We start from the raw sequence: 20994 nt of genomic DNA, 5'->3' as shown, positions 1-20994 counted from the left end.
CTCAATCTTACAAAAATCACCTAAATTAGAGTAAGGGTTAGCATGTGTTTTAAGCTATTTAATTAAACCCAAAGGGGAGAGAAGTAAAGTAAAACAAAAATGAGAGGCTCACATGGGGAAGGTACACAGTGACATAGAGACAAGAGAGAAAGAAGCAAACTGAGGTCCAGTGATGGTGGAAGATGCAGTACCACACACAAAAAAAATAAATATATATATATTATTAATGTCTCAGTGTCCTCATTAATATGTGCTTTTTTGCACCATCTAGTGGTAACAGAAGCACGACAGCCTAAGTAGTATTCCGCTGCAATGACCGGGAGGAAAGTGCAAGTTTTATGTCAAATTTTATTTTATAAAAAATTTGAAGAAAAAAGAGCTTAGACAGAAAGAATTTCACAACATTTAGATGATTTAAATTGGACTTTATTTTATCTGACAGATTTCAGAGTCCGTTTCTCTGTCAAGCGCTGAAGATTTGTTTAAAAAAAAAAAAGAGGTAACTCAAAGGTGGAGGTTAACTAACCTTGTATAGAACAACCAACTTGGAGATAGATTATATTTCACCTTAGTCATCGGAATTTGATCAGGTATGCAATCCTGTGATATTAAATTTCTCTTAGTAAAAGGACTAGTCAATTTCAGTCTCATTACCCTTTATGTCTAAATCTTTATGACATGTAGTAAAAATGCACTAATCACTTTCTTGAAAAAAATAAAGTATTATCAGATGCTGAAGATTTAGCAGAATTAATGAATACAAAATCAGTGCTCTGGTGTTAGGAGGTTAATATCTCTCGTTTATTTTGTTTACCATCTTCTATAGCAAAACTACCTCATGTTTACTTTCTGTCAATAGTCAGTATCTATAGTATTTCCTTTATATTATTGTTCCAAATGTTTATAAATGTTCAGAGTTTTGTCATTACAGATCTATATTTTGGGACTTTAAAATATCAAATTGGGACTGCATCATAAAAGGAAAACATTGGATAATATGTCAATTATAGCTTATTAATGTGTACAGTCCCTGTTAAGTAATCTTTCAAATAAAATGAATATTATAAAAGAAAATTACCTTGTTGCACTATATTAAATGAAAGATTATAGTGTAAACTGTGGAAGAGAGTCAGATATGAATGATAACTACGTAGTGGTGTATAGTGAGTAAGGAAGGAAGGAACTGCCTGAAAGAGCAGCTTCAGCAGAGGGACAGCAAAATCCTGATCCTGAAACAGAAGAAGGACAGTCTGTCTGCCGAGCTTGCACAGCTTCAGAAACACGAGAAACCACAATTTGTGTGCACTCTGCCTAAGAGTACACTGGACGACCTTATTCAGGTAAGGAAAGCCTTCCTAACCACTGTGTCTGAAAATCAACTTTTAAAAGAGGATGTATAGACAGCCAGACAGCAAATCAAACAGCTTATGGCCCAAATTTCACTGATGCGCACTAAGCTGGACCAGTGTGAGATCCAAGCTGGAGAACTCACTGACAACTCAGTGTCACGTGAAGAGGAACAGACTTGTTCAGATCAGGAAAAGACCAGAAACTTTGACCTTGAGATGAACCGTCTTAAAGAGCAGCTTCAGCAGAGGGACAGCGAAATCCTGATCCTGAAACAGGAGAAGGACAGTCTGTCTGCTGAGCTCGCAAAGCTTCAGAAACATGAGGCTTCTTTGAAAGAAACTCTGTGGAATGAGAAAACACAGAGAGAGAATCTGGAGGAGGACAAAAAAGTCCTGGAGGAAGAAAATTTAATTCCTAAATTTAATTTTAAAACCATCTTCCTTCCCTAATCACCAACTGGCCGCTGCAGATCGCCACCCCGTCCCGGAGCCTGGTTCTGCCAGAGGTTTCCCTCTTTTTAAAGGGAGTTTTTCCTTCCCACTGTTGCCAAAGTGCTTGCTCATAGGGTTTGGAGTTTTTGTGCATTATTGTCTTGACCTGACAATATAAAGCACCATGAGGGAAGTGTTGTTGTAGTTTGGCACTCCAATTACAACAGGACATTTTAAGTTAAGAAACAGTGCAAACCGTCAAAACAAAATTCCATAAAATAAAATAAAAAACTTGGAATTTGTTCTTCATTTCATTTGCTGTAAATTTGCTAAGACTGTAACATCAGATTAGAATCGTATGTCTCAAAATAATGTATCACAGCATCATCCTGTAGGCAAATTTGAAGTGGATGTTTATGTATGTGTGTACAAACCAGTGGTGAAAAACACCGGAGATACGGAAAGTATGACCGGTGTTTAAGGTTAGCTGGTTACATTTGTTTAGATATTCTACTTTTCATGTTCCAGATCCCCAGAATTGATATTTTCACCAATGGTCTTTTCTGTCTTCCAGTGTGTCATGCACTTTTCAAGATTAAAGAGAAAAAGAAGTTACCGGCTCCAGCTCCTGGAAATGCGTATAGCCTTCATGTCAATATTATTTTCAGACAACAATTAATTATTTTAACTTTTAATAAAAAGCCTTCTGTCTGGTTTTAAAATTACAGTAGTCCAGCCTAGAAGTACAAACCGGATTCCAAAAAAGTTGGGACACCAAACAAATTGTGAATAAAAACTGAATGCAATGATGTGGAAATGGCAAATGTCAATACTTTATTCAGAATAGAACATAAATCACGGAACAAATGTTTAAACTGAGAAAAGTTATAATTTTAAGGGAAAAATATGGTGATTCAAAATTTCATGGTGTCAACAAATCCCAAAAAAGTTGGGACAAGGCCATTTTCACCACTGTGTGGCATCTCCCCTTCTTCTTACAACACTCAACAGACGTCTGGGGACCGAGGACACCAGTTTCTCAAGTTTAGAAATAGGAACGCTCTCCCATTCTTATCTAATACAGGCCTCTAACTGTTCAATCGTCTTGGGCCTTCTTTGTCGCACCTTCCTCTTTATGATAAGCCATATGTTCTCTATAGGTGAAAGATCTGGACTGCAGACTGGCCATTTCAGTACCCGGATCCTTCTCCTACGCAGCCATGATGTTGTGATTGATGCAGAATGTGGTCTGGCATTGTCTTGTTGAAAAATGCAGGGTCTTCCCTGAAAGAGATGACGTCTGGATGGGAGCATATGTTGCTCTAGAACCTGAATATATTTTTCTGCATTGATGGTGCCTTTCCAGACATGCAAGCTGCCCATGCCACACGCACTCATGCAACCCCATACCATCAGAGATGCAGGCTTCTGAACTGAGCGTTGATAACAACTTGGGTTGTCCTTGTCCTCTTTGGTCCAGATGACGTGGCGTCCCACATTTCCAAAAAGAACTTTGAATCGTGACTCGTCTGACCACAGAACAGTCTTCCATTTTGCCACACTCCGTTTTAAATGATCCCTGGCCCAGTGAAAACGCCTGAGCTTGTGGATCTTGCTTAGAAATGGCTTCTTCTTTGTACTGTAGAGTTTCAGCTGGCAACGGCGGATGGCACGGTGGATTGTGTTCACTGACAATGGTTTCTGGAAGTATTCCTGAGCCCATTCTGTGATTTCCTTTACAGTAGCATTCCTGTTTGTGGTGCAGTGTCGTTTAAGGGCCCGGAGATCACGGGCATCCAGTATGGGTTTACGCCCTTGACCCTTACGCACAGAGATTGCCCCAGATTCTCTGAATCTTTGGATGATGTTATGCACAGTTGATGATGATAACTGCAAAGTCTTTGCAATTTTTCGCTGGGTAACACCTTTCTGATATTGCTCCACTATCTTTCTGCGCAACATTGTGGGAATTGTTGATCCTCTACCCATCATGGCTTCTGAGAGACACTGCCACTCTGAGAAGCTCTTTTTATACCCAATCATGTTGCCAATTAACCTAATTAGTGTTAATTGGTCTTCCAGCTCTTCATTATGCTCAAATTTACTTTTTCCAGCCTCTTATTGCTACTTGTCCCAACTTTTTTGGGATTTGTTGACACCGTGAAATTTTGAATCAACATATTTTCCCCTTGAAATGATACATTTTCTCGGATTGAACTTTTGATCTGTCATCTACGTTCTATTCTGAATAAAATATTGACATTTGCCATCTCCACATCATTGCATTCAGTTTTTATTCACAATTTGTTTGGTGTCCCAACTTTTTTGGAATCCGGTTTGTACTAAATGCATCAACTAGTTTTTCAGCGTCACTCTGTAACCGGATGTTTCTAATTTTAGTGATATTGTGCAAATGAATGAAGACAGGTCTACAAATTTGTTTAATATGTGCATTGAAGGGCATATCTTGGTTAATAACAACTCCAAGTTTATTCACAGTGTTACTGGAAGCCAAAATAAGACTAAATCTCCACATTGTGTGTGTGTGTATTTCAAAACATTATGATGTCACCTCTACCTTTTGGATATCTTTTTTTGTTGTTGTTGTTAACCAAGTGAGTCCAAGTGAATCTTAGTCCACCCAATTTTTGTGAAATGCGGTGGTCTGTAAGTACAGCACCATGAAAATTGACCTGATTATGGCACCAGAGAAAAGGTCATTGGATTACCAAAGTCAGCAAGTCATCTCTGGTTGGCCCAGTGTCTTCAGGGCAGCCCATGCAACTATTTTTGAGATGTGCCATCAAACTAAATTACTTAAGTCAGTAATTTAAACTCTGGCAGATCAACCAAAATATATCCTGACATCACAGAGCCCCCTCCCCCCTCCCCCCCCCCCCCCCACACACCCCCACCATCACCACAAAAAAAGGATACCACATTTACTAAACTGCATAACTCTCTGTGTTGCTACTAAATCACAGATTAAAAACTGACATGCCAAAATCTCAAGTTCAAAGAGTATTTTTAATGACTGACAGATGGGCCTTTTGGTTTTGGAGGAACTCTGGGTGGTGTGGAGGTATACGCCCTTTAATAAGATCCAGTTTTAAGACTGTTTGCACATGCCCAAAAGATGATGTAATCTGCTAGTACATGACTCCATCCCTCTCTGAGTTTCCTGTGCCAGAGTGTTGCGGTGAGCTGCTGTCAGAAAAAAACTGCACTGCCAGTGTGGCCGGGGGGGGGGGATGACTTAAGTGTTTCCACTATGTGAGGATAGAGGGAATAAGCTGGTTTACGGCATGTCTAGTTTGAAAGCAGAAGGCTTTATTTCAAACTCAGAATCTGAATCTGAAAGTAAACTGTACAGTTGTGCTCTTATGTAAGTACAGTAAAAATCTTCCCTCAGACCAAAACTATTAATAAGTGCTGCCCCCGCACGTGGAAAAAACAGCATCTAAAACTCAGCTTCTGTTCTCTGTCTTTATCACAGGCTGTTCAGAGAGTACTGCCTTTAAAAAACGCCTTTGTTTAGTTTCAAGAAAATACAGGGATTAGTTTCTGGCAAGCCATGAACATAAAACCCCAAAGCAGATGTTACCTGTCACCTCAAGCTTGGTTCAAAATCTGACTCCAGTATGCATCACTCCATGTCACACTCATTATTGGTTAACAAAGCCTGATAAAGCAAAGTTTGCAGCTTATAATGAATATAAATATAGAGTGGGAGAAATAATTATTAGACCTCCTCCTGAATTTGTAAGTTTGCTGACTCAAAGAAATGAATAGTCTTTGATTTTTATGATAGTTTCATTTTAATTGAGGGAGACAGAAATAAAAACACATTTCTTTTTTAGCCACTCGTGTTTTGCACTGGCGGTATGTTTTGGCTCATTGTCATTCTGGAAGACCCATTCATAACCCATCTTCAGTGTTCTGGCTGAGGGAAGGAAGTTCTCATCGAAGATTTAAAGGGAGATTTTTACTGAAGTTGTTCCGTAAGCTTAGCAGAAAAACAGACCCAAAGCATATTGTTTCCACCTCCATGCCCTTTTGGTCATACTTAACTCTTCCTGCAAACATGGCAGGTGGAGTTGATGCTGAAGAGCTTGATTTTGGTTTAATCTGACCACAGCACTTTTCCCCAAGCCTCTCTTTTACTGGAAAACTCAAGATAGGCCTGTACACGTACCTTCTCCACAGGACACTGAAGGATGTCACTCTATTATAGCACATTACGAGTGGTGTTCACTTCATGCTTATATTTTGTACCTCAGACTTCCTCATCTTTCACAAACACACTCTGTTGTTTGCTCTTTAAACAGGTGTGTTCACCTGCAGTTGTCAATTTGATTTTCCACCAGAATGAGAACTGTAATTAGCCCTGCGAGCCCAGAACAAAGCTCCCAGAAGTCCTTATCCATTCTGACCTTATGCAGTCATTAAACAAAGGCCTGCAGATTACAAAGGAGAGGAGAGAACAGGAAAGGCACTTGTACTGCATTCACAAACTTCAAACTTATTGTAGATAGGTACACTGAATAAAGTGCTACCTACCACTATGTTTATTTTAGAGTACACCATATTCAGTTCCTAACAGGTTAAAAGGCCCTCTTAATCTTAATTGCAAGTTAAGCATTGATACTGTATGTAACTAGAACAAAGAGGGCTTTGATGTTGTCCTTCAACACGGGCTCATACCTGACCCACCTGACATGATTATGTAATAACTAAGAGTCTGTGAACTAAGTGAGACGAAATAAGTAACATGTGCGAGTACGTGTTTGACAAGAAACAAACCATATCTTGTCTTATCTCCAGGTGGAGCAGACAGATCAGGTTATGTAAGAGATGTTGGAGAGAATGTTTTTACATCTCTACTAACACTTATGTAAAAATAGCTCTAATGAAAAATAAAAAGTGCATCCTGTCATAAATGTCAGCTTTGCAGCCACAGCAACAGTGTACTTTTAGATTCCTTCTCTTTCGTGTTAAAAATAGAAGTTATGTCATCCTCATAATGTGAGGAACAATCTGCCGAGGGAGACTGCCAGTGCAATTCCTGTTCAGGGTGGAAAACTAATCATAAGCAGTGCCATAAACCAGTGGGTCGTTTGTAATAAAGGTTTGAGAGGGCTATGGTGCAGACACTGTATGTAGGAACACACCCTCCTGGCTATTTGTGTTTCTCAGTGTGAGTGGTATATCATTTTTACTTGAACTGTGGTTCTGAAACTGTCTTTCACTCTGTCTGTTAGAGATTTTTGGGGCACCAAACCCTCCCAAACAACCTGTTTATTATCAAATCAAACCAAGCCAAACAGATCTCATTACGAAAAGACTCTACTAAGAAATGCAGAGTGAATTAGAGGTGTATATGCAGGGGTTCAGAGGTCACAGACGCCCTTTTTGGTTTCAAAAAGTCGTAGGCTTTTCTTGTGACTAACTTACACCCCCTGGTGGTTGAAAATATATGGCACTTGGCGTTGGTGCAATATTTAAAATGGTCCAGTAGGGGTCAGAGTAAATGCACTTCTTTGGGTATCATCCAAAGTGCTCCTGTAGGGGTCTCAAGCGGAGCGTGTTCTCAGTATTTTGTGGAACGTTTCATTTGATGGTGAACGCGAGACAGCAGTGAGGCTTAATGAGTTAACACGTAAAACTGACTTCAGCCCCTCGCACCACCTTAAAACTAGAACCCACGTGCTGGAAGTAGTGGGGGCACCAACCTCCTTGCAGGTAAACAGCTTTAGGAGTAACGTTGCTGTGAAAGGTTCAGACTGTAAGGCGGCTACAGACATTGTTGTCATGGTTACAGATGTGACAGATGACCCACTGCTATTGGTTGTCATCCTCTTTTTCTAGTCGCCTTTGTTTGCTTTGTCCGCCCCCCCCCCCCAAAAAAGCAAGTGATGCAATCCGATTCTTGCTGCAGGCCAGGCAATGTCAATCTGCTATTGCTATTTTTACCTCTCAGTAAATCCCGAGAGCTCAATTTAGATTAAAAGGTGGGTTATATTTTAATTGTGATGCTTTCACTTCCGCAACAAAACAACCATTAAAAACAATAAAAACGTCTCTCCCTCCTATATGCTTGTGCTCAGAGAAAGATGTGGCGCAAATATGACCTGAACAACGAGCCGTTTAATAAAAAAAAGTGTGATCTCATAACGACAGCAACATGAATAATGAATGCCCCGAGCTCCTACTTCCCACTCTCTCTTTGTACTCCAAGTTTAATGACATGATTTCCATTAGAAAATGTCAGCCCGTGAGATTACCTCAGCATCGTCTCTAACCAAGAGAAGCTAATTGAATAAATTAATCATCGGGAGATCGTCGATCCACTTGTTGTTCCTCAGTGAATTAGGTTTTACAGAGGTACATCCTGTGCATCCCAGATTAGCACCTGCACCCTTTGTGTTAGATAACATATACACAGCAACAGCTTGAAATTACTTAATATGCTAATAATGTTTACACCATCCATGCTTTCCACTTCCAACAAACAGTGGAAAGAACAGTAAAACTTTATTAGGGCATTTTGTGTGACAGACAGTAGTCTAGACAATACATGCAGTACTTCATGGAAAGTGCAGTAGAAGAAAATATTTATACTGTCATGAAGGGAAAAGATTCAATGAGCCAAATGGCAGTCTAAAGACAGAAAGACAGGACTGTGGACGAGAGCCAGAGATTAATGATAACTAATGATTAAATAAAGAGTAGTGTATAAACACATGGAGAGTGAAAAGAAGTAAGAAAAGAACAGACACTAAGTGCATAATGGGAAGCCCCAAGTAGCCTATTGCAGCAGGACTAAGGGAGGGTTTAGGGTCACGTGATCCAGCCCTAACCATAAGCGTCATCAAAAAGGAAAGTTTTAAGCTTAATCTTAAGACTAAAGAGGGCATCTGTCTCTTGAATGCAAACTGGAAAGTTGTTCCATAGAAGACGGGCCTGATAGAAATGCAACATAGGCTATAGCATCTGCATTTAAACCAAAATGTAGCTAGAACCGTTCCCGAAAGTTACATTTTGGCACTCATGTATCAACTAATAAGTGAAAACTAACTAACCAAAATGGAAACTGGATAAAGGACAAACAACAGATTTCACTGCATCTTTGGATTCTTAATAACCATGAGCCACACGGCGTGCACAGACAGCAGGGACAGAATGCAGTGAAACTTTCCATCCGGCTTCCAGCGAATGAATGCACAATGAGAAGACTTCTGTTCATCCACAGATTGGCTTTCACATTATTGGGCTGTTTAATTCTCTTTCTACTGACATATTTTACTTGCATGCAGCACCGACTGGGGCCCCTGGCCTCACCCAGGAGTCATCCCGATTGCAATATTGCATATTTTTATACCAATTAAATCAGTACCTGTATTGCTGATACCAATACCAATACTGATACTTTTTTATATAAAGGTAGCGCATGTAGGGGACAGCAGTGTGTCATGACTTATGAAATGAATCATCATCAATTTGCAAATTCTGAACACATTTTTAATGACCACTAAATCCCTGTGATTTTTACTTTCCACAGTAATTAGATAAAACAGAAAAACACACCTTTCAGCTTTTCATGTGTATTAAAACTGGGTTTTTATGAAGATCTAGAATGTAAATGCGCCCATCTCTAAAGCATTTGGGTCAGATTCTGTTCTTGCACTAGAACCACCAAAGGGGTCATTTTGGGTTAATTTGACCCCCTTGGTGGTTGTAGTGTAACTCTGTTAGACTAAATTCTCATATTTCATGACTTTTCCTATGGCCTCATTCATCCAACACTGAATCTTTGGCCGTGTGAGATAAAAATTAATAATAATTATGCCCATTTATCCTTTGAATCACCACGGACGTCTTTTTGACCTGATGGAAATGAATGTAAAAACTACTACTGCAGCACACCATGTTGCCTAGCAACACAATTGTTTACCCACATTTTGACATTAAGCCTGTTATAACATGATATAATACCTGTCTGACCAGTCTGCCAGCCAAGCTCTCACTGTGGTTGTACAAACACCAGAAATGACTAATTGATACCAATGCTGGTATTGGTACAGGATCGATCCTTTGTTTAAATCCTTTAAGTTCAGTATGTAGCGCAATTGACACTGAATTGTGTTACATTTATTATTATTATTACTGAAATGAAAAAAAAATACTTCAAATATTAAAAAGCACTATGAAAAATATCGGAGTGTTTTTGTGCTGTTTGCCAAATTCATTTTATTTATAGCCTGTAGCACATTTAAACAACAGAAGCTGAGTGCTTTATAGGCATATTTACATTCCATGTCTCCAAAAACATAGATCAACAGAATAGCAGGGAGTATGGCAATGTTTTATTTCTGTCTACACACAGCCAGCTCTTCTGTTGGCAGACCCGATTATTTCCAAGCCTGGGAAAATCCCTCGAATGCTTTTGTACCGCGTGCTGTCTAGCGATGATGGAAAATATGCTGCTATCATTGATGGTCGGTCATATGACTGTTGACCATGTCCCTCCCACAGAAGCCTCCTCAGATGTCACATGCAGCGGTTGGTAGTCACACAAACCTGCCAAATGTTCCCACCCAGTGTAAAGTATTGTTCCAGTCCTCATTGGTGTTCAGCACATCAGCTTTATTATTGTTTGGATTTTCCATGATTTTTTCCATGATGGTTCACTCTTTCGCTTAAGTTTTAATTAGCTGTAATATTATAGTTCTAATGTTTTAATATAATTTGGGACATATATGTATAGAAAAAGAAGCTCAGAATAGGTTTGTGAAGGCGCATGATTCACAGTCATGTGCACATCTCAGTCTTAGTGCTGGATGTGTTGACAGGTTTGAGCAATATGACCTGATTAGAGACCAGAACTAAAGACATGTTCTGCTTCATTTAGTTAGTTAGTTTTGTAAAGTGCTGTTTCAGTTATAGTCCATTTTGTTTTATTGTTCAAGTGTATTTCTTTTAATTCAAATGTTTTTTCTCTCCACGCCTGTTTTTGAGTTGACTATAATAACATTGCTCCTGATGCAAAACACACACATGAGAAAAGTGAGTTAGTGCAGTCTTTTTTTCTAGTACAGGGCATGACTGATGCCACCAATCAAAACTCAGTCTGTGCTGATATTTTTTAACTAAAAGCACATCGTTCACCAAAGCCAGTGCTGTATTTTTCCAGTTTTCAGAAAGTGATTTGTAATGTAATGTAATTCGTTTTTCCTCTTTCCTCATGCATTACCTCCAGACAAGTTCCATGAAATTTGCACTAGTAGTTCTTGCACACTCTTGCTGACAAACAGAAGTGCAAACAGCACATACCCACATAGTTTCAGCAATGGAAAAAAATGCACCATCCCCCCAGAAGGCCAAAACCTAGATTCTTATCCTGGGCCTCTACAAGACGAAGCTAAAAGATGAGATAAAAGCACTGCTCTTTGCTTTTGGCCTCATTTTAGTGGTGAAATTGACAAACATGTCTACATTTAATAATAGTAATACCACTACTACGAATAATGACAAAGACCTAATTTTTAATGGCAAAGACATCACCCCACTGTCTGCCCATTTACCAAGTTAGAAAACAAAAACCAATGTGGTGGATATCTTCTTGTTAGTACTCAGTTTAAAAACAGATAAGCTCCTTTTTTTCACTATTCACAATAAAATTTGCTGGTTTTTACTCTGAAACAATGCAACAAGTGGATTCACACACATTATCTGTTGTTGTTTTTTTTTTTTTAAAAAAAACAAAACTATTATAAAGTCCTTTATTTCTTATAGTATAATTTGTAATGTAGAAAAACAAAGAAGAACCCCCCCCCCCAACACACACACACACACACACACACACACACACACACACACACACACACACACACACATACAAAAAAAAAAAAAAGCCCAAAGGTCTACAGTAATGTTTTTAAAAATCCCACGGAAATTATAGCCTACTACTAACTTCCTCTTTTTTGCCAGTGGAATTCTCACATAACGTCTGTGGACAGGAAATGAAGGACCACGAAAACATTAGCACTTTCAGGCGAAATAGGACATCTAAATTTTATCTCATTGTATTACAAGATACTTTGGTCAATTAATTTCCTCCTATTTGTGAGCTTATTATTTAGAAATATTTCAGTCATTGCTTGTAATTTTTCACACCAACAGCGAACAGATAAAGCCCGTGCCCTAAATCGGTTCTGCTTCACTTATTTTGAAAGTGCAGTAACCGGAAATTGTGTTATAGTCTCCCCCTGCACGCGTTCTGTACGTTCATACGTCAATGTAGCGGATCAATGACAAAAGAGGGCTGTGTGGTAGTGCCCCCCTAAACATGCCTGTTTTCCCCGGGGTTGCATGCTCCATATGACCCGGGATGGGACTCTCTCCGCCGCCTAAATCAGCGATTTAGTTCACTGAAGCGACGGAGCTGGAGCGTTAAAACAAACAGAGGCTAACGGGCTGTTTATTTATTCAAGAGAAGATGGCGGAGTTCTCGCCCGTCCTGCCGATGCGGGATGGAGGAGGACGATTTGCCCAGCCCATCTTCCCTCGGTCCAGGTCCGGTTCCGAGTCAGAGAGTGAACTGTCCCAGAGTCTGGCCCGGACCAAGATCCGCTCGTACGGCAGCACAGCCAGCGTCACGGCCTCCCTGGGGGAGAAATACATAGAGCATCGGGTTACAGACAGCGATACTCTGCAAGGGATTGCTCTCAAATACGGTGTCACGGTAAGGTCGCTTCTCGGCCATAGATAGCAGTGTATGCGTTGATGTTTACCTTGACGGAACTAGAGATTGCATTAAACACACCACACTGACAGATAAGAGGAGCAAACACTGAAACGGACACAAGGGAAGGCATTTTCTCTTACTTTCCACTCTCTGATTCTACTAAAAGTCACGCACTAAGAAATCCGAGCCCAGAAAGTTGTCCGTAAACTCTCTGCATTGTGACTGAACACCTGGGGACTATTTCCGTTCACCTTGAGAGAACAGAAAGCTCACTTCCATATTTTACTTTCGCTTTTACTCCTAATGTAAACGTCAGGCAGTACTGAGGACCCCCCAAATGCAGCTAAATTATTCCAATTTGAAAGAGGCGTGAAATATTTGCTTCGAGGGTTCAGAGTTTCCACTCTGAGTTCAGATGGGTGAGAGCAAAAGTTTGACAAGCTTGCTGTGAGGATGATCACTTGGTCAAAAATGGGCTCTACCTGAGTGTCGACATCTCAAGTTTCCTCAAAAAGTCCAGTTTGTGAAGTGACTCTGCATGATTCCTATCCAGGGTTAGAATAAGTAATCTGCTTCACATGCAATGCTATATTCTCTTAATAAAAAAACAAAACAAAACAAAAAAAAACAATACATGCACACATGCAGGATATTTACCTGCTGTGAGTTAACCACTTCCTGTTTCTTGTTCATTTTTACCCGAAATGACCTCTGAAACAGCCGAAAAATACCCTGCCAGTCACTTCACTGGTTCCCAAATGTAAAACACAAGTTTTACTTTGTTTGAAGGGCTGCTGACAGAACTGACTGATGTTCAGACTGCTGTGACTTCAGGGAGTGAAAGTGTTCCTCTAATATATTACTAATATATTTAAGTTTAAAGACTGGGCTTTTGTGTAAAATAAGTAAATGGTAAATGGCCTGTATTTGTATAGCGCTTTTCTAGTCCCTAAGGACCCCAAAGCGCTTTACACAACCTGTCATCCACCCATTCACACACACAATAAATACCATATACACTCATCAGCCACTTCATTTGATACATCAGCTGCTGGTTATAGCAAGTGTGTAATTAGCCACTCGCATGGCAGCAACTCTGTGCATTGCGACATATAGACATGGTCACGATGACTTGCTGAGCATCAGAAAGGGGAAGAAGAATGATAGAAGTTACTTTGAACATTTCATGGTTGCTGGTTCAGGATGGGCAGCTGTGAGTATTTCAGAAACCGCTGATCTACTGGGATTTTCCCACACAACTCTGGGGTTTACAGAGAATGAAGAATAAGAAACAGAGAGCGAGAGTCAATCCTCAGGGAGAAAATGCCTCGTTGCTGCTAGAGATCAGAGGAGAATGGCCTGACGTCTTCGAGCTGATAGGAAGGAAACATTAACTCAAATAACTGCTTGTTACATTCAAGAAGAAGCAGAAGAGCATCTTGAGTGCACATCATGTTGAATCTTGAAGCAGATGGCCTACAGCAGCAGAAGAAGACCACATTGGGGTCCACTCCTGTCAACTAAGAACAAGAAACAAAGCCTACAGTTTCCACAGGGTCATCAAAATAGGATGAAAGAAGATTTCAAACAATGGTAAATGGACTGGTTCTTATATAGCGCTTTTTCTACTCTTCTGAGCACTCAAAGTGCTTTGCACAACTTGTGCATTCACACCCATTTGCACAAGCACATTTTTTCTAAGTGCTTTCTAAGTAACATCCACACACACTCATACTCCGATGGATGCATCGGAGAGCAATTTGGGGTTAATATCTTGCCCAAGGATATTTGGCATGCAGACTAGGGGAAGCCAGGAATCGAACCACCAACCTTCCAATCAGTAGATGACCTGCTTTACCGCCTATCTAAACTACAGCCAGGCGGTAGAGCCTGGCTGTAGTTTAGATAGTCTGGATTTCTGCTGAGATGTGTGCATAGGGTCAGAATTGATCATAAACAACACAAAAGGTTATGTCCCTCTTGTCTCCAGTGGTTGTGGACGGTACATCAGATTGAATGTCACATCTACCTGAGTATTGTCGCTGCTTTATGCAGGATCACAAAGCTCAAGTCATCTCAAATTGGTTTCTTGAGCGTGACAGTGAGTTTCCTGTACTCAAATGGCCTCCACAGTCACAAGATCTAAATCTAGCGGAGCATCATATTGACGGGGTGGAACAGGGCATTCTCATTATTGACGTACAGCCGATAAATCCACGGCAACTGTATGATGCTACGCTTTAAAGTCAATATGGAGCAAAATCTCTGAGGAATGTTTTCAGTGCCATGAAGAATTAAGTCAGTCCTGAAGGCAAAAGGCGATTCAAACCGGTACCAGCAAGGTATAACTAACCATGTGGTCAGTGATTGTATTTAAAATACTGCTATCAAATATAGATACGCAGATATAAGATGATTTTCTTTTCAGATGAGAGGCAGGGGTGCCATCAAAATAAGTGTGTAGTGAGAATTTCATCAGAATTGATTAAATAGAGTTTTAACATTTCTTTTTCTTTCTTTCTTTCTTTCTTTTTTTTTTTTTGCTGTCATCTTCCAGATGGAGCAGATCAAGAGAGCCAATAAGCTGTTCAGCAATGACTGCATCTTCCTGAGGAACAGCCTCAACATCCCCGTGGTGTCAGAGAAGCGCTCCATATTTAATGGACTGTCTCTCGAGTCTCCTGATGGGGATGGTGACACTGCTTGCCAGGAGGCAGACGCACCTTGTATTATCACGCAGGACATCGAGGGACCCTCGCCGCCCCCTTCCCCGCCCCGTGAGCACTCCAGACCTGCTCAGCCTCAGCCAGAGGAGCTGTCAGCCAAAGACTTCTTACACAGACTGGACTTGCAAATTAAACAGTCAAAGCAGGCTGCGCGCAGACTGAAAGAAGAAGAAGAAGTGAGGTGAGGTGTTAAACAACAGCCAGCAAACTGCTTCCTCTTTTATGTGTGCTGATAAGTAACCACTTTCATACTATTTTTGTGAGCACCATTGCTCATTTCAGGTTTTTTCCTCTGGGCCGCTGCTTCTCACACTGGTGCTTTCTTCTAAGCATTGCATCCAATCAGACTTTGTTCTGATTGACCTTTGCCTCATGGTCAGATGCAAAAACTGATACTGTGTCTTGGTTTGGTATCAACCAATGACACGACATAAATGCCAAGTCATTTTTTTTCAAGCGTAGTAGACAGAAAACCGCATAATGTTTGCGTGTTTTGACCTCGATTGACCAATGTTTCACCTTCTCACGTGTCCCCACACAGATGTCACTGCAGGGGCTCGCACACTTGCTTTTAATTTTCCAGACAGCTTCCTGCTCTTTTCTCACATGGGCGCAGTCCAGAAAAGTTCAGGGCTGCAGTGAATTTGCGGAAACGGCTTACAGTGCAGCGTCGTCTGAAGTGAACCGCTCTCATCTTCTCTTTGAGCTCAGCGGGAGCTCGTCAGAAATCCCAGTCAGCATGAATAAGCCCTTTTAAAATGTTCTCACAGAGAGAAGATCGAAGCTAGGAGTACAGGTTTTTGCCGTTCTGCAGTACTAGTCAGGTATTTAGTGTGAGATCTGACTTGCCCTCGCACGTCCTACCTCTGCGTGCTGAGGCAGAGAAGCCGGTCGCGTCTGCTCAGTAGTGAAGCAGCAGTAAGTGCCTGGCGTACAGCGTTCATAGAGAAACGGGCTTTGTTGGTACTATCACTTTGGAGGACTGAGTCACGCTGTGAGTCATATTGCTCCCGCTACCTAGTATTTAACTTCAATATTTGGTTCACACATTCGCCCAACAAGCAAAAGATCCTCCAGTTCGATCCCTGGAGGAGATATGTGTCCTTTGGGGTGCAGTTGTGTCATGAAGGGCATCCGGTGTAAAAGAAAAAAGCAAAATCTGTCAAATTAAATGTGTGCATCTGCCCGATGTACTGAGCCCCTCGTGAATAAGGGAACAGCTCAAAGTAGATACTACATTTGAAAAAATAACCATTCCTGCGTTCTCTTCCTATAATATATAAATATATAAATATATAAATATATATATATATATATATATATATATTAGGGGTGCAACGATACACAAAATTCACGGTTCGGTTCGGTTCGATACTTTGGTGTCACGGTTCGATATTTTTTCGATACAAAAAAATGTTCATGCCTTTTTAATTTGTCATTTATTAAAATTATAAATATATATTTTAACTCAAAAGTACAGTTTTTAAATTTAACCCTAACCCTTGTGCGTGTTTTTTATTTTGACAGCGAATGCGCACCTGCGGACCACTTATGTGCAGCCCTGGTTATTTAGCTCGTCATATTGCAGCCACAGAAATTCTTTTGTCCATGAAACCATAAAGCTGCACTTTCTTTTTGCCTTATAGTCTCATTTGTCATAACTTCTCCGTTTTGTGGTAAGCTTTTCTTTGGCTGTCACTTCTTCACCCTGACCTGTCTTATTTGGCTCAGCAGAACTAAAATATAAATCCTGCTGCTTTTACACACACACTCACATAAGCTCAGCGATTCTCTGCGCGATCAACCTCTCACATGTTTAAGCTTGCTGTGGGAGATTTCACTTGTCATGTTTGCATAGTAAGCTAACGATTAATAAGACGATGTCAGAGGAATTGGTGCACAAATTATCATCACTCACAGATCAGTGCTGTCGCTCTCTATACACAGTTCACGTGATTGCAAAGTGAAAGCAAAAAAACAAGCGCAAATTCAAACGCGACTTCAATATGTCACATATTGACAGTGGCTCACCGATGCCAATGACATAATTACCCAGCTACATTTCTGAAAGAATGCAAAAGCATTGACATATATTTTTCCTTCCTACAATAGCCCGACGGGCAGGGCAGAGATAGATTTTGGTAGCCCGACTGGAAAAATCGCTAGCCCCGGGACGTCGGGCTAGCGATATTCCTCTGATTGAGGAATCACTCATCTTTGGAAAAGAGAGTTTATTACAGAGAAATGGCTCCTTCCAAAATAAAAGCTATACTATCCGCTTCTTCTGGGCTATATTCTCAGCAGCATATTAAACACATAAGGAGAATCACGTGCTAACAGCTGTCTAAATGACTCGGCTAAAGTTAGTAGCATGCTTGTTGTTTTTGTCTTTGCACTAGGATGATGTCGGCGTAAATGTGCAGTCATATTCGTTGTGTTCCCACTAGTGCTTTCAGGTTAATCTCGTTGAAATGACCTTAACGCCACAACACGGCAAATCTCCGTTAACGAGCTACCGCCGATCGCCCCGTGCATGGGGCTAGACGGCCAACACGTTAACGAGCTAACTGCGCTAACACACTAGTTCACACCAATGTAATTGAGCATTGCATGGCACATCCAACATACTGTTTTACTTTAGTCCATGACGCGCTTACCTTCAGGGTCATACGTCACATGAAAACCAAAATAATTCCAAACGCCAGATCTGAATGAGGGTGGGGGAGGTCCATGTTGCAAGGAGAGCTTAACTTCTGTCTCGCTAGCTTGCCCTGCGCTCTTCCTTCTGACTATGCTGTCTGTGTTGAGCGCTCAGTGGATCTGCGCTCGACAGTGCAGCCTAGGCGGAGTAGTCGAACGCAGATCCACTGAGCGCTCAACACAGACAGCATAGTCAGAAGGAAAATTGATAAAATAAATTACAAATGTTGTATTGTTCGATACATATGCGTACCGAACCGAAAGCACTGTATCGAACGGTTCAATATCGATACGAATATCGTTGCACCCCTAATATATATATATCCACCTTTACTGCCTACATACATTACAGTGCAAAATTGTGTCTCTCATTTCATTATTACACACTCTATTCAGCTCATGCATTTCCTATGAATCTATTTTTAAGCACAGATCTGTGCTTTTAACTCTAAATCTGTGGTTTGGTGTTACAAAATGCATCAGCTTTTAATTTCTCTTTCAGAGTTCGCCTGCTGGCTTTGTCAAATCTGTGCTCTGTGTTTAGTCCCGCTTCTGACTTCAGTCACATAAAAGGCTGCCTTATAGTGTGTTTAGGCAAACAAAGGCGCACTCCCTTGTTTATACAGAGTGCTAGGGCAAACACGAGCAGCGTGCCTGCTTGACTTTAATGCCTGGGATGAAATGAACCACAAGCCCCCTTGAGCTAAACCAATGACCCAGTTCTCCCTTCTGAAGACCTTCTATCATTTGTGCACCCGTGGCTATTATATTACAACAAGTTAGGAATACAGCACAGATTAATCTGTAAAATTATGTTTGCATGTTTCCCTCTGTCCTGTAGTCCCACCTGTCTGCCTTCTCTTGAATATAATGGAAGTAGCTGGCACTCCTTTTAGGAGTCACAGTTCTTAGAAAAAAAAACAAACATTATCCAGTTTCTCAGAAAATAGGGCAAAAATTGTCTGCATGGCTTCTAGCTAACATTGTAGCTTCAGTGAGAGGGAAATAAAATTGCTTCTACAGAAACGTCTCATAAAGAGGTCTGTGGTTTGGTGTTGTTTGTAACTGGGTCATGTTTTAGTGAAAGTATTCACCTCTTCAGTGTATTTTCAACTGCAGGTGCTATTCGGTAAGGTTAGTAACATTCAAGAGATTACAGACACCCTCGCTGAAATTTTCAAAACTAGGCAGCTCATGTTAGAACGGTCTCAATAGCTCCAGAGGTTTGAAGTAAAAGTACATACATTTGATTGGTGCATACTGGTGGAATAACCATTACAGAAACATAAACAATGTCAATAAAAACAAATGTTTGTTGTTTTTTTTAATTACCGATACTCTTAATGTAGGACAGCTGTGGGATAAAGCTTACATTAGATGGAGGTGTGATATATCTGTTAAGAACTTTGTGTGTTTATATGTATATTTTCAGGAAATCTGTAATCTAATGGCCGCCACACATTTGAACTACATAACAACATAACTGGAATCTGGTGAACCAGTTAGGTTTCTGTGAGGGTTATTGAAAGCCAAACTACACTGAGAGTAAGTTATTTGTGGTTTAAAAGATTGATTTTATCCTAAGTCGAAGGAAATCCGCCACATCGCATTAGCGGTTATTTCGCTTTTTACCCTCAAAGTTGTGGTATAAAACCTTTTTTGCATCCTTTTTTGATGTTCATCCTCTCATATTTCAGCCTCTAGTTAAATAAACTCTCAGCAGCTTCACTGTTGCTGCAGTAGTCGTAAAAGCGAATGTTAACACTTGTGATGGATCTCAGGACATTGATGTTTTATACTGATCGGCCCACTTTTTCTGAACATGTGAGCTCTGAGCTGTGATTGAGAACGAGGCAGCGACTTGGTCAGCCTCGTCCAATATTCACATCCTTACCTACACTGAAGAGGAGTGAGGCGTAAAAGAGAGTATGTGTCTGTAATCGAATTGAGGTTAAGGCTGTAACATGTTTTTTTAAATTTCCTCTTGTTTGCAGGAGCAGCGAGGAGAATTACGCGGCCCCCACGACATCATACCAGGAGATCTAAAGAGCAATCTGTTTACCCAAAGTCTCGGACACGCTTGCCCACGCACACAAACACTACCGCAGCCTCGTTGCTTTTTTCTTTTTACCTTTTCATGTTTACTGAACCGCATTCAGCAAGTGTCATTTCTGCCTTTTTATTTATTGAAATGCAGTTCTTATGATGTACATTACAAGCCCATTTCCAAGACTGCTGCTGTGCTGTGTGAAATGTAAATATTAACTTAGCCTGTCCTGGTGGTCATAGGTCAAAAGGCAACACACATCCTAGATATGTTGCGACTTTATCACAGGGCAACCGTTCCCACTCCTACCTATAGTTAATTTAGACTCGCTACTACCAGAAGCGAAGACGCTCATATCTATGGAAGCTTGTTTTTGCCAGAGGAAAAAAGTTTTTCAATCCACAAGTCATCATTTCAAAATCATTTCAAAATTTCAAGGTAGGCATCTGAGAAACTGTGACAGAAACAAGCTTCCTATAGATCTGCCGCCATGCAGGGAGGTCTAAGCAAGACAAGGCCAGACCACTTTTTTGCACATATTCCAGCAGTGTGGCTCTGGAGAGTCTGGGTGCTAAACACCCACTGAAAGCTCGTGACACGTTACAAAAACCAAATCTCCCAACAGACGCTCCAGACTGTTCCGTTAAGAAAAGGAGGTGATATAACACGGTGGTGAGAGACGTGCGCCTGACTCAGCATTTTGGCATCCAATTCATAAACGATAATTTATTCTTGTTAAAACAATGTTTTCAAATTCGTCATGCTGTGTTCATGATACGTCTAGATAAATCTGGGGTTTAAATATATGTATGTGTATTTTTTTAAATTTCCATTTTACATGGCACATCTCCTGGAAGTAGGTTTGAGGGTATTTTTTTTTTTTTTTTTGTAGTTTCACCAAGTCGCTCACATCTCATCTGGAGGAGCATCTGAGCACACGTGCCCGTCCACATATGATATGCTTGCAAAGCTGCTGTACAGAACCTACCTGCT

General features: G+C 40.6%; 1 protein-coding gene across 1 annotated transcript; it reads left to right on the top strand.

Annotated features, from left to right (window-relative positions):
• Nucleotides 1-12053: 12053 nt before the first annotated feature.
• Nucleotides 12054-20902, top strand: lysmd2 (LysM, putative peptidoglycan-binding, domain containing 2). The gene is made up of 3 exons (XM_080885920.1): nt 12054-12525; nt 15086-15435; nt 19949-20902. Exons 1-3 carry the CDS (start codon nt 12280-12282, stop codon nt 19998-20000), a joined length of 648 nt encoding a protein of 215 aa, XP_080742046.1. The 5' UTR covers nt 12054-12279; the 3' UTR covers nt 20001-20902.
• Nucleotides 20903-20994: the final 92 nt, after the last annotated feature.

This window comes from Rhamphochromis sp. 'chilingali' (assembly GCF_963969265.1).
Source record: "Rhamphochromis sp. 'chilingali' genome assembly, chromosome: 6".
In the NCBI taxonomy this organism is placed as follows: domain Eukaryota; kingdom Metazoa; phylum Chordata; class Actinopteri; order Cichliformes; family Cichlidae; genus Rhamphochromis; species Rhamphochromis sp. 'chilingali'.
This window is presented reverse-complemented; position numbering and strand designations above follow the sequence as displayed.